We start from the raw sequence: 14759 nt of genomic DNA, 5'->3' as shown, positions 1-14759 counted from the left end.
TCTGTCCTGTCAAATCCAATTATACTGAAGCCTGATTGGGTAATTTCATTGTCATTTATGTCATTTTCAGCCAGGCTTTAAGTGTGAGGAGTATGTAGCATTATAAACAACATGTATAGCCTGGTTGTATTGCATACGCGTTTAATACTAGGCTGTTTTTGTTTTTTTTTTTTTGCTATTGTATGGTGCCAGGGCTTAGGTGAATGTCTCCACTTTTTTTTTTTTTTTTTGTTGAAAATTTTATGAAGGAAAGTATGTAGCCAAATGCATTTGTTCTTTGGTTTTACTGTATTTCATATGGTAACATACTTGGATTTAAGATACCTGTAATTGATAATGTCTAAGAAGGTTTGCCTGCACAGTGTGGGTGCTGTAGTAATAGACACTGCTAATTGTTGGTGTAATGAGTACAGGCTTGCAGTATTAGTTATATTTAGAAGGGAGAAATGGTAGCTGGTAAAAATTGCTAATATGCCGAGGAGGGGCACTAGTAGGGTTTGAGTCAGAGTCATTTTGTATGACATATAAGACATTAGTTTGCACTGTAAAATGTTACTTGGCAACAGTACTTATGTTACTTGGCAACTGTACTTATTGTTACAGCAGTGTAACTTCTAAAAGAACATGCTGGGTTGCAGCACTTTTAAGTAAAGGAGTCAGAGATGCTAATTGTAGGATAACTGTTACTGGGTTATGTTTGGATTGCTTGCAGAGATAGGAAGAGAAGTGTAGGAGTGGAGTTAGGATAGTTTAAACACAGTAGGAGGGGGATTACGATTTGGGGTATGGGAGCAGAGTGAGCCCGAGCATAGACAGGGCAAACAAAATGGGGCACACCCACTGAATAAGTAATGCAACAGTGTTGAGAAAATAATAAATTTGTTAGCTTTGGCTATGGCATAAGGTAATGAGGTTTCCAGAGATTAACTGTACGAGTTGAGCAGTGTACAATAAAAGCTGAGAGGGGGGAAAGGAAAATTACAGGGAGCAGTACACAAGCCCAAGAAGACTAAGCAAATATTTAAATGTGTAAGTATTTAATGTATTAGGTGCAACATACTGTAGTAAAGGAGGAAAAGTAGAAGGGAGTAGTCTGAAAATGAAAGCAAGGCAAATAGTCTGCCCTGCTTCAGTGGGGGGGGGGGGACAAGCTGTGTATTGGCTATTTTGGACTACATAAAAACCTGTTAAAATGACTGCCCATTAAGGGCTGTAATACATACCAGTGGTATAGGTGGGTCTTGGGGGTTTCTATGGAGCCACATCCTGTAGAACAGAGTGTTCACCTTACAGCTAACTACTTCAGCTGTCCCTACAGTCAGATTCTACAAACTATTAATTCTTAGCTTATGTTAACATTACTGAATTACACATACATATCTACTTTGACTACACACTCTTGGTCCTTTCACGGATAAACTTCAGGTTTGGATGTCAGTTGCTGGACAGTGACAACTCTTACGCAGCCTGTGCAGTATATTAGCTGGGGCTGACTTCTTCAAGATTGGCAGAATAGGAGTACAGATGGATATCTACTTTGACAGCACGGTCTCAGTCCTTTTAAGGATGGAATTCAGGCTTGGGTGTCAGTTGCTGGTCAGTGATAACTTTTACACAAGCCTGTGCAGTGTGTCAGCTGGGACTGATTTGGTCAGGGTCGACACAGTAGGAGTACAGATGGTGATCTGCTCTGACTAGAGGCCAGGGCCTCCACAAAAGGCAAGCATTCAATGTGAATTCAAAGATGGTGCCTACAGGAAACAACAGAGCACAATTAATGCTTTTACAACCATGCCCCATACTTGCATAGTTTGAGTGTCTATGAATCTCGAACTCGGGAGGTACTGTAAATTGAGCAGAGATCACATACTGAGCAGAGATCACATACGCAGACTACTTTCCATGCAGTGCCACATTTGCATGTGGCACACCAAATCTCACTGCCTATAGTGCACAGCAATGATTCTAGGCGGTGGGTGGGGGTCTATGAATCACAACATAATTACAACACTGGTAAGACAGATTGTGCCCTTGCATATTTTGCAAACTAAGAATATTACTTATATTCATAATCTCAGATGTGTGCAAAAGTCAGAGGGTGCAAAATTCAAATAAGAAATGTAGTAATTCAAAAAACCTGAAAATCACATAGAAACACAATTAATTTTGCAAATATTCTACACTCAGATCCGACTTGGCACTAAGCATAAAATCCTCTGAACCCTGACGGAAAAAAGAATATGCCTTCCAAAGCTAAAGAGTTCAATTTAATATAGTCTAGCAGAAGAAACAAAGCTCATTTGCCATGGTCACCTCGTCATAGTAAAACAAAATTGCCAGCTTTTAAAGGAGAGCTGAGAAATCATGTCTTAAGTCTACCAATATAAAACAATAAAGGAAGAGGAAGAACACGTAAACTCGTGAGAAAAAAAAGTAAAAAAAATTAAATCTGACTACAAGTACAACACTCAGGTGAATTAAAATAAAATTCTTCCTCAAATGCCCTGCAAAGTAAAATAATTAAGCATCTAATAGTCATATGCTGTGAAGCAAAACACTTTCTTGTCACCAAAGTTTGGAACAATAGCTCTGTGAAAGACCAACTACCACATATGCCCAGTCAGCTCTGATAACTGGTTGTGCTCTCTGTAGGCTGAATGACGCACACTTCTTGGCAGTGCACTGCAACTCAGTCAGGTGATCAGGATCTACGTTTAGCCAAATCCTGTTGAAGAGCCTGCAACCTAATTTACAAAATTATTATGAGAGCAGGAGTGCAGTAATATATTATCGTTACCTGTTCTTTATTTCTTTCGGTTGTAGCTGTGTTACCTTTGGCAAGCAACACAAATTAATTAATGGTTCAAGTTAATATGGAGAATATCAGCAACTTCTTTACTCATTCAGTTTTTGCAACTCCTACACCTTTCACTTACATTTACTTTTCGAGTGTTGGTAAATGCCTCTGCTCTTTCTTAAGTATATTGGGACTAGTATTTGTTAGCTATGTTTCTTCCTCTTTTATGTGTTGTTTCACTTTCCTTTGTAATCTCAAGAATTGAGCTGGTGCACAAAATTTCATTTAGGTTACAAGTGTGTAGTCCTAAATGACGTTTATTTTAACTTTGATCTTTCATACATGAGATAACTCTTATTACTCAGATGTAGCACATGCCACATTTACTACTGCTACTAATTCAGTTTGTCAAGGTACAGTGGAAAAGGCACGTCTCATCCAGCTATTGTGCATCCTGGTATGCTCATTTATGTGTAGGAGTGCTTCAAATGGTGTAAAAGAAGGGTTTAGGGTGCCTCAACTGTACAGACAGACAGTAAGACAGACATATAGACACGAAGATAATAAGGTTGACCATCATTTCAGAGAGATGTCTTTAGTATTGTGAAACTCACTCCCATTACAGAGATAGAAGACCTTACATGAGTACTGAATCCAGTTATGGAAGCCAAACATCATCTAGGATATCAGACCAATATAGTATATCCAAATGATGCCTATAAAGATGGCACAAGTGCCATGAGAATTTATAAGGATATGATGAAATCTCTCAATATGCAAGTGCTGGAGGTCTGGAGCATGCCATAGGTGAGACCAGTCTTCAGAAAGATGTTTTGTGGGGGTGAAAGGTTGGAAATGAAAACAAAGCAAGAACATGAAAAATTGAAAGTGATATGAAAAGAAAATGGGTCAGATTCTTGACTGACATGAGAGAGAGTATTTACAGGAGATGCAGGACATGAACTACTTTGCATAGAAGGTTATGGAGTTTGTAGCCACCAAAGGGAAAGATGGGCAGGTGAAAGACAGAGTTGGACAGTACAGCAGGAGTAGCACCAGCTGTGCAACAGTCAGCTAAAGCAGACTTGAAAGACAGCCTTACGTTTTTTTCTTCATGTTTTTGGCTCGTGTTTAAAACACAGCATTTTTGTAGTTCATACCAGTATCTAATTCATCATCCTTACACGCCTGCATTTACTCTCTGAAATCTAATGAGCACACGTCTTTCATGGAAAACTTACTTAGGTATTCATCTCGCATGGACACAGCCAGTTAAAAGGAGCCCATGACACAAGGTAGAAAAGGTCTCTTGTGGCTGTCCATCAACTGTGAAAATTAGTATGTGATTGCCATGGAACTACAGCAAATCTCTCTGTAATGATGATTTTTTGCAAGGGGGCTTTCTTCTCATACTCCATGATGTGGAAGCGGGATGTGCCCCTTATAATCCAACACTGTTGTACCCTCAGAGTAAAGGCAGCACTCAAAAATACCACAAACTCAGACCAAGTATACATTCCCTGCATCTCTTACTTTCAATTTCAATGTATGAAAAATCCCAATAACAGTTCTTGGACTATCAAGAGAGAAAACATTTTTCTGCACCTAAATGAACAGTATTTGAGAACTACCAAAGTGATAAGACTTGTAGGACTGTTGCTCAATAAATAAAAGTATGCAACAACAGGGCCAAGGAACAAACAGTGTACCTGCAAAAACATATGCAAGAAAACAAAAATAAAGCAGAAGTCATCTTTTATGACCTGCCATACGAAAGGCAAACATCTGCATATTTTCAAGAAAGTAAGGATCAAGGAATATTAAAATGACTTGACCATTAATTTAATTGCAGAAATGTATACTGAATACAATACTCTCATTCTTATTCATTCAGCACTGCTGTTTTAAACCCCAATTGATCTGCAAGAAAGCCTTCATCAGGGGACAACTGTTGAGATTTCCTCTTCTGGTATCCCCAATTTAGAAAAACCCTAAATTTTGTCTCATTCCCAAACATGCAGTCCCTGTGCTACTGAGTTCAACCATTCTCAACATCAACTGAGCAAGTAAAGCCTTCAAAACAAAAATATATGTGCTCAACTTAAAAGACAATCCATATGCATTCACAATACAGACATGACATCTAGACATATGGCTTAAGGTGAGAGAATAAAAAGCATCTCCTCAATGATCACGTGATATGGTGAGTACACAGCTGTTATACTGAGATCAGAGGTTTTTGCACTATGTAAATTGTTGGACAAAAACAAGCACTGGAAAAAGCCAGTTCCCCTGGCAGAATTTCCTTTAACAATGAACTTTTTCAATGGGCATGTTTATATCTGATGGCAAAAGATAATGCAGTTAATCCAGCTGTATACAGACTGCTCAGCCACTGCAAACCCCTCTCTTCCATACAGTAGCTGGGCTTTCTTCTTGAACTCAGCCTCTTCAGGTCAAACATAAGCTGGTGATGCACATGCAAAGAATGAATGGCTCTATCTGCCCTGGGTTTTGACCCCAAAAATAACTGAGAAACAAAAAATACTTCCAAAAGAAAATGCAGTTAAGTCTTAAGGGACATTCAGGCTCTTCTAAAAGATCAAATGAAGATCCATAAAAGATTTTATTTACGTGTGTTTACTAGGTCACTGATCCAGCATGACCAACAGCATGCCCTACCCAGGTTGTAATGAACATTACAACACAGTGTAATTACTGCAACATAAACAGAAAATATAATACAAATGTGAGATAGCCAGTGGTATAGCAATGAGTTCTAGTACATTATACACAAGACAAATAGGTTCCAGTATTGAGGTCCAATAAGCAGAGGTGACAGCCACCAACAGCAGCATTTTCTAAGTGATGAACTTCAGGACTGCTGAAACTGCTACTTCAAATGGAGAATATGAAGGCCCATCAGTCAAGAAGTTCAAATCACAAAAAAGGAGACTTCTTCCGAGACATGCACAGATGGAAAACCCCTTCAAGACATTGCTTGACTAGACAATGCTGTGCTACAGTTGTCCTCTATAAAGTCATGACATGCATGTACAAGCATGCACCTTGACCATGGGACACCTGAGGTCCAAAATATACAGATGCTGAGTAAGGGTCACCTGCACTCTAACCAAGTCAGGCAGCAAAAATGTCATCAATTCCAGATGAACAATGTCTTCCACTTAGTCTGATACACATGGCAAAAGGAATGCAGCCTTAATCACTTCTGGATGCCCCAACACACAAAAATTCCTGACAGTATCAAAAATTTTAAATGACTAGCCATACCTCAAAGTGGAGCTGGCTGTCAGTCAAACTGAGGAAAATATACTTGACTCATGCTGGGATAGTTTCCTATACTGTCACACAACTGAGCCTGAAAGGACATTTATCACGGCCACCACTGGGATGCAATGATGAGGTCTAGTGTTTCTCTAAATATTGCTGTAAAACACAGAATCAAAAGGAATTATGGAAAGGCATGCAGAAAGTTTTCTTGCCACAGAATTGAGATTGCATCCAATATAAACTCTCATATGCCCCAGTTGAATCCAGCAACATACAACAAAGGAAATATTTTCCCTTGAGATGAACAAGTTGATCTCCAGGATGTCCCATGAGCAGAGATGATTTTCTTTTCTTCAGCATGCACCTGGAACTCATGTTCAGGAAGTCCACCACTGCATTCACTTGTCCAGGACGAGAAAGGCTGTTGAAAGTGATATTACAGTCTGTGGTGCCAGAGGGTTCCTATTAGAACTCCAAAAGCTTGAAATATCAAATGTCATATGGTCAACCCCATATGATTGACATTTCAAGAGTTCGAAGGTTAAATGCAACAGCGCAGTTCAGTGCAGAATGGGAGAATTTCCCTTTTCTGCACTGAGGTGCGATCTCGAAGTTGGCACATTTAAGTAGGGGGGTTGGGGGGGGCGGTGGGGCTTGCTCCCCTGCCTGCACCGTTAAGGTAAGGTTTTTTTTTTTTTTTATTATTATTATATATTCGAACTTTTAAACTTCAATCATATGTTGTCGAACATCTAGGATTTGAAGTTTAGAAAGTTCGAATATATAATATAGACTCATGCCAGAAGCATACCACCTCTTTGCACAGACAGTATGACCCAAGGATACAAACCATTATGTTTGTTCATCCACTACTCCATAGGTTATCTGGCCAGAGCAGGAGAGCCTCTAGTCTCATATTTCTCTTCCTGAGCTTTGAAGATAAAAACACTCCACTGTAGCTAGTTTACATGAAGCTTGTGGTGTTGGCATTTCATTTTCAACAAAAAAACATAGAAGCCCACATTTGCATGCTAGCACTTTGTGTTGTCTTTAGCAGTAAGATAGTAAAACATTAAGGGGCTTAATTTGTTTCCAATAATTTCCTTTTTCCACTGGAGCTGTCATACCAGCCTATGCTTCAAATGGAAAAGTGACCTAATCTGATCTGACCTCAGTAACTTTATACAACCCCCCCCATATCCTAAACTTCTGCAACTACATTGCAAGAATACAAGAAAAACTAACTGAAGTGAACATGATGTAATGTAACAATCTGTTTTTCCTGGAAAAAAATAATTGGCATGATTGCAGCATCACATGACAATCTAGTCTAGAAGAATTGTAGTTCATATCGATGTGGTTTAATGTGACAATATTTTTCATTGCTCACAGAAACATCTCTTTCATTTCTCTGTACTGAAATCCCTTAGTGACAAAAATTAGGGATCATAAGAATTTACAGTACATAAGCAGATACTAACTGTCACCACATCACTCTTCACACAAAAGAACTCCAGTGGTATTGTTCCAACATTGTTCTATGCACAATTAATCACACTATTCTCTTCTAGGTCTCTCAGTGACACGATGTCAAAGGCACAGTATCTTACTGTGCACAAGAGTAGTCTTTTTCTTAACCTGTAATGTAGTACACTTCACACTCTGACCCCTTTCTTTTTCTGCACATCAATCATCATTTGTTACCTCAAACTTAAAAACTATACTATCAACTGTTGTGAGATGCATCTACCAGTACTTGGATGTGGCCATACAGATGTTACTAAAATCTGATCTAATCAACATATACGCTTGCTCATGTAGTATTTTACTTTATTTGACTCAAGCAGGTAGTAGCTCACATCTAAACTGTTCTGCTAAATGTTAAAAGAACACTTTTCATACTGGTACTCCCCTGTAAAGGGAAAAGAGGGCCCATTTTGTTCTATAAATGCTAACGTTAATATTCCTGTCTAGTCAGTTCTCAGATTAACTGTAAGACAAAGTAATGGATGGGGGCATTACTTCAGTTTATGCATTTTCCTCTATCGTTTTAATTGATTTACTCTGCCCTTGGTAGAGCCCTATTGTCATTTATCACCCCCCCTGCCCAGCAGGGTAAAATCAAAGTGAGGAATAATCTGACACTAGAAGATGATACCAATGCCCTCCTATTGTGTTATTGGGGTATTAGCTAAGGAATGACCCTTGTTTCATTGTGAATACTAAAAAGAACTGTCCAACACCTTCAGCTGAATTAAACTCTTCTTTTTAATTTTGTAGCAAGGTCAAATAGTTCCAGTTTACCAAATGGTAATGTAATTACAAAAACACTTAAGTGTAACTACATTATAAAAATAAAAAGTTATGTCTGTGTGTAGCACAGCTTAACAGTATCTGTCTTCACCATCATATTGCATGTTTTAGTGATGTGAAATAGGTTCTACCAGCAATTTTGCTGTTGCTTATATGTAACAGCTTAAATATACTCACCACCAACAACAACAGGAGGGAGAAGGCAGGATAACCATGGGTGCCCAGCATTTACTTATAATCATCTCCTGTTAACACTTAAGTCATGACGTAATCATTTTATCATAAAAATAAAAAGAATTGCTCAATGCATTCTTCTGCTACGGAAACACAACAGCAATTGAACAAAGAACTGGCACATTGCCTGTAAATATACCAAACTCAAAATCACACATGGAAGGTTGAGAGAATTGTGGGCGAAGTAAACAATATTTTAAATTATTTTTAAGCCTTATCAAACTGAATTCAATGTAAAACACTGTGAATACTCACTTCATGCACAAAGATTCAATTTTAGATGGAAAAGGAATTTTTAATGAATTGCATTTTGCACCTTTCTACCTATCTTTCAATGAATTCACTCAGAAGTGATACTCAAGATGCACAATCTACTGCTGGCTTAGATACATAAATTTCCTCAATCTTTCACAATCAGAGGTATAGTTTGGAAATGTTATTATATCACTGCTCACCCTTAAAATTATAAAGGGACCAAAAACTTTAAAGTAAACATGAAAAAATATTAATCTGCCTTGAAACCTCTTTATTTAAAAACAAATAGGTCAGATACAAAACTTGTTGCTAGAATTCATTTGTTATACACTACAAAATAAATTCTGGAGGAATATATAAATAGAAAACTGCTTTAGGCTTTGATTATTCATTTTAGGAAAAGTCCTTGAGAAGCAAGTGTAAGCCAGTGATTAAAAATACCTCTAAATATTATCTAAAATCTTTCTGGGGGAGTGGTAGTGGTTACATACTTTAGCGAAATTTCAGATCATTCCAAACAGTACACAAATCAACCACTAATGTATCCGGGTACATGATACAGCTTCTTTAACACATCAATACAAACTTACCTGACGTGCATAAGCCACTTCAATACTGTCCAGGGAACTGCGTCCTGGTGGTCCAGCTTCACTGACGTAGCTTGGCTGTAGAAAGATAAGAATTAAAAGTTAAACATGGGATGTGTAGCAGTAAAATTATTCACACTCTGAGCAACATTTTAGAGAAAACGTCAAAAAAAGAACAGGAAAACTATAACGGCCCAGGATATACTTACTAGGCAATATAAACCTTACAGAGTTCCAAACGTTTATGGGAAAAATAACAACCTTCTACATAATCTGCTGAACTGAATGGCTTTGTTAGCCTCCTAGGCACATATATCAAATTATCAGAGTTTCACTTGCTTTCTTTTACCCTTCCCTAAGCTTCAGCAGTACCAATCTCTTTCAAGTACAATTTGTGAAGCCAACTATTTTTTTTTTTTTTTTCATGGGAGGAACGGCATTAAATTTCAGGAAACAAGCAATGCAAGTATTGTTGGTTTAATGCAGTAACACAAACAGCCCTGATTTTGGCCTTTTCTACAGCATCATTCACCTTTCACAAATTACCATCCTTCTACATACATAAAAGTTTCTTCACCATAACCTTGATCTACCAGAATGGGTGCAGATTCCTAAAGTTAAATAATCTGTGCGTGCATACATATGCACTACACTGGGCCCCAAGTCTTTTGCTTGCGTCTCACAACCACTGCTACAGTTAAGAGAAAGCCCTTTGTTCACATTTGCAAACACAAAGTTCCTTCAGAGAATGTTCCAACTGTGTTTTTTTTTTTTTTAGTGGTCCTTCTTTCCAAAGTTCAAGGCATAATCCAGTAAATACATAACCACAGGCAGGAATAAAGCCCTGACAACAACCCAGGCAACACAAGTTTGATTAGCAGCACTGGCTCTTGTTGGAGCTGACATGGGGGAGCAGATGAATGACAAGGCTTTAGATACTTGCCCCTCTTCTGGGGAAGGGTGGAGAGCTTGTCCAAGCAGGCATTCCATGAATGGATCCATGGTGAAAACGAGGGATCTCACAAGAAGTGTTATCTGGTCATGCAAAGGCATGAATGTACAACACACTGGCACACTACATGCCTAACTACATGAATATTTCAGGCATGTGGAAAGGGGGTGATAGGATGATGTAAAGATGACCACTCTTCCAAGACTGACTTGGTTCTCACCCCCAGAGAATTAACAGCTGCAAGGCTCTCACCTCTGAGAATGAACAGGGTCACTATATACAGTGGCGGTTTTGGGAAAAAAAAATGTATATATGCATATGTGTGTGTCTGTGTGTGTGTGTGTGCGCGCATTTATGTGCGTATACACAGTGATAAACCAGCAATACTGGCATACAAGGGTAAAGGGGTGACTCAGGTGACCAGAATTTGACTGCAGGAGTTGGTTTTGGGGAGAGGAATGTGGAGACAGTCTGCTCACCTACTTTTTTGAAGGATGGGGGGTGTCTGCTGGGTGCTCTTTCTCTGTTGCAGAACCTCCAACAAAGCCTAGGGATCATGTGAAGGTACTGGCTGTAAGGGGGGAGGGAAAGAGGGTCCAATCATTACATATGAGTGGATGTGTGTACATATATCAAGAAGCCCACTGCACCCTAACCCTCATATGCTTTTGGCATAGCCAGGGAATTCTAGGGATATTGTGTCAAGGAAATGACTGGACAACTGGCCTCTCCCTCTATAGGAATGAATGGATCCACAGAAAGTGGGGAAAGGCAAACATAAAGCTTATATCTGAGCGAACACAAACACACAAAACCATGCTTTACATAATGTTGAAAAAAAGTTCATTTACATAATATACCTCCAATGAACTGGAAGGTACCTGAAACAGCTGTACTATATTACTTTAGGAAGGTCACTAACAGTAAATCATAACATTTGAGCAGAATCTCTAGCAGCACTGGGAAGCAGGTAGCTACAGGGTCCCTGTAGCACAGTCATGCCAAACCTTTCCTACTGCCAGAATCTGCTTCCAACATATAATGTTTGGTGATGGTGTGGAAAGTCACCAATGCGGAAGCTTCTAACATTCCTTGTAGAAAAATATTTCTTAAATAAGCTGCTGAAGTTGTTGCAGCCCAAATTGATGTACTCTTAAGAGTGCCTTGGCATTGGCAAAGGTTTATTGTGCTTACTGCAGCAAAATGCAAATAGTGACGACTGTGAGCCATTTTGACAAGATCTGCTTAGTTACAGGCAGGCATTCTTTCCCTTTCTTTAAAAAAAAAGACACAGCAGATTTGTTTTCATCAAACATGTTGTATTTTCTCTAGCATATATAGTTCCCTTCATTTTGATAGGCTGGAAAGAAAACTTGGATACAGACTGACTACTGAGGCTATATACTAGGTAGGAATGGTAGATTTGTCTTAACAGGTATCCTTTTATTGTGAAAGGCAGTGTAAAGTGGTCTGCACATCATATCATGGCCTGTAACTCAGAAATACTTCTTCTAACACTACAACAACCAGGAGTAGTGAATTCCAAGATAAGCAGTTCCACTGTATCACATGACTGAAATGGAGTTACAGTTACCATTTCCAACATGAATTTCAAATCCCTGGGAGGAGAGAGAGGTCTCCTTTGAGGCCTTAAACTAAAGACTGCCTTTAGGAAAAGTTTAATTTATGTACTTGCTGCTGTCCATGGAAAAGCTGCTACACAAGCATAAACAGCACAGATGTGTACTTAGATGAAGGTACATTCTAAATTACCTTGTGTACTCAGATGAAGGTACATTCTAAATGCCTTGAAACACATTTTAAGTAATGCAAGATTTTTCCTAAATGAAAATTTAATGATCTTGGATTGTTGCAGCAGTCTAACAAACATTTTCATTCTGTTGGCAAGATTTTCTTGTAGTAGGCGTTCTGGATTCCTTTAGCATATTTAGAATTTGGTGAGAAAAGGAATCACTGCTGGATGTTAAAATTCTATTCCTGAAGCTGACATACTCCATGTCTTGGAGTGAGGATTTAGTCATTTGCCCTGCTGCTGGGTTAATAAGAACTTGTGAAGGATAAAAGACTAACTTTGTCCGTAAACAGAACCACACTGCTGTTTTGACCAAGAAGCTGCTTAAGAACATTTTTTTTTTCATGTTTCATCTTGAAAACTACTTTCTGCATCAGAGGGAATGTTAGAAATGCCTAAAGTAAGGTTTTATTCTATGGAAATGAGAAGGTGCCTACTCTACAGGTCTAATGAAGAAGCTGGGGCCAGAAGGATGATTTAACCATTGAGATGTGGAGCACAGGAGTATAACTTTTGACATGCCTGTGGATCCAATTTCCATTTATGAGCCAGTTATTTACCTGCTAAGAGAATTTGCTAACTGGTTCTGTAATATGTGATGTGCACTACAAAGTGGGGAAGAATACTGAATGAACAAAAGCCAGATTAGAAGAATTGGAAAGGCATGGTTCACCCTTATCAGCTGATATACTTCTCAACTATGGTGTAATTTGTACTGATCTAAAAATGACCTAAAAAAGGTTCATTTTGTCTCCTAAACACATCTGACCTTGCATTATAACAGCTTGATAATAACATCTTGTAAGTGGACAGTTCAATACATACATTCACATAACACGTACTCCAGAATCATTTTATGAGCAAGTGAGGTACATATAAAAATCAGTGCACACAGGAAGGCAAGCCTTCTGCATCCCTAGGTTGGGGTGGGGTTCTTTGCTCCCCACACTCCCCTTATATTTACTAGTCTCACTCAGATTGCTGTACATCAAGGAAAGAGCAATCATGGGCAGGCAACGCACTATCTACCTTTCCTTTTTCTCTCAGATCACCTACAAATTGATAACATGAATATAAAAATTTTGCTGCAGTGTGAAGTAACACCACATGAGCAACTGCTACCTGTAGCTACTGCACTAACACAACTGTGACTCAAGCTTAGATAATCTAAGACAGTGGTTAGGGCTCTATTCTCTGATTTTATTTCTTTCAGGTTGCTGTGAAGACCTTTCTTGCCAAAACCAGAAGCCTTGCACCAACAGTTTTGTCAATTAGTTTCCCATGGCATAATCCAAGAAGCCTGCTATAAGGCTGTTAGGAACTTTGTTACTTAATTATTTTTGGTAGTGTTATGCAGCTTGGCCATTTTATTTACTTATACTGAGCACTTTTGCGCTGATTGCAATTGCTGCTGGCTAAAGTATTTTATTTACCCCCCCCCCCCCAAATCTGTTGAATGATCTGAATATTAACTTGTAAGAAAAGGAAAATCTGCAGTATCCTGTTCTTGTTCGTTAGCACAGAGTTTGGACTTGTAGCATTGTTCTTGTGTTTAATTTATTTTTCAGCAGTGACTCATGGTTTTGTCCTTGTTCAAGCACAGCTGTGCCTTGCTGCATTCTGCAGTTTCACTGCTGTTGAATTGGACATAATCCCACCACCACCACAGAAGTGACCATTTTATTCACTTATACTGAACACTGGTAACTGTTTATAGCTGTTGCTGATAAAAGCATTTTACTTTTTTTTTTCTCTATATACTACTCTTGTGACAGAAGGGAGATCTTGAGTGTCCTGTTCATACATTTGTTGTTGCTTGCCAGCACTGAATGTTTGAACTGGTTGGGCTGCTTTTGTGTTTATTTTCAGCAGTGCTGTACAGCTCTGGCCTTGTATGAGCAGAGATAAGCTGTGCACAACACCACAGTAACAGACTCTACAGAGTGCGTATATTAATTTTTTCCCTTAGGAGCTGTGACACCCCACCACTGGACCAATAATCAAGAAGCCTTAATCCTCACCACTGGCACCAGTGGGGGATGTACACTGAAAGGATGACAAGTACACACACACACACTATATCCAGATGTAGCTGTCTGCATCAAGTGTAATTTCCCTTAAGAGTACACAGGGACCACAGTCAGTCCAGGGCTGGTTTCTCCCTCTTTCTCCAGATTCCCAATAAGACTTCTCACTAGCACAGCTATATAGTTGATATCTCAGCTGAGCGGTCAAGCCAAGACCTCCAGCACCCTCTCTGTCCAACCAGTGCTTCATGTCCCTGCCCAGGTAGCTGACACACACACTCTTTGATGTTTGATTTACACACACACATACCTGGGAAAGGCTGGTACAGCTTTACTAGCTATGCCCCCTTTTGCCCAAACTATAAGGTAGTAATCACTGCCAAACTCCTTATCAGCTACTTTAAGTAATCACTGCCAAACTCCTTATCAGCTACTTTAAGGCCCTTAAAGTGCGTCCAATCTTAATGTGTATTGTTACTATTAATACAAA

At 39.0% G+C, this 14759-nt stretch overlaps 1 protein-coding gene across 4 annotated transcripts in view; it reads right to left on the bottom strand.

Moving 5' to 3' along the window:
* NUP93 (nucleoporin 93) overlaps positions 1–14759 on the bottom strand; it is a 1122661-nt gene that overhangs the window by 513734 nt on the left and 594168 nt on the right. For all 4 annotated transcript variants that reach the window (XM_044081412.1, XM_044081414.1, XM_044081413.1 and 1 more), the window contains one exon: positions 9481–9555. In XM_044081412.1, the coding sequence (XP_043937347.1) occupies positions 9481–9555 (75 nt within the window). The remainder of the gene's footprint in view (positions 1–9480; positions 9556–14759) is intronic.

The sequence above is a fragment of the Protopterus annectens genome, chromosome 8.part0 (assembly GCF_019279795.1).
Source record: "Protopterus annectens isolate FY-2018-M chromosome 8.part0, PAN1.0, whole genome shotgun sequence".
In the NCBI taxonomy this organism is placed as follows: domain Eukaryota; kingdom Metazoa; phylum Chordata; order Ceratodontiformes; family Protopteridae; genus Protopterus; species Protopterus annectens.
The sequence above is the reverse complement of the archived record's forward strand: the minus strand, read 5'-3'. Positions and strand labels throughout refer to the sequence as shown.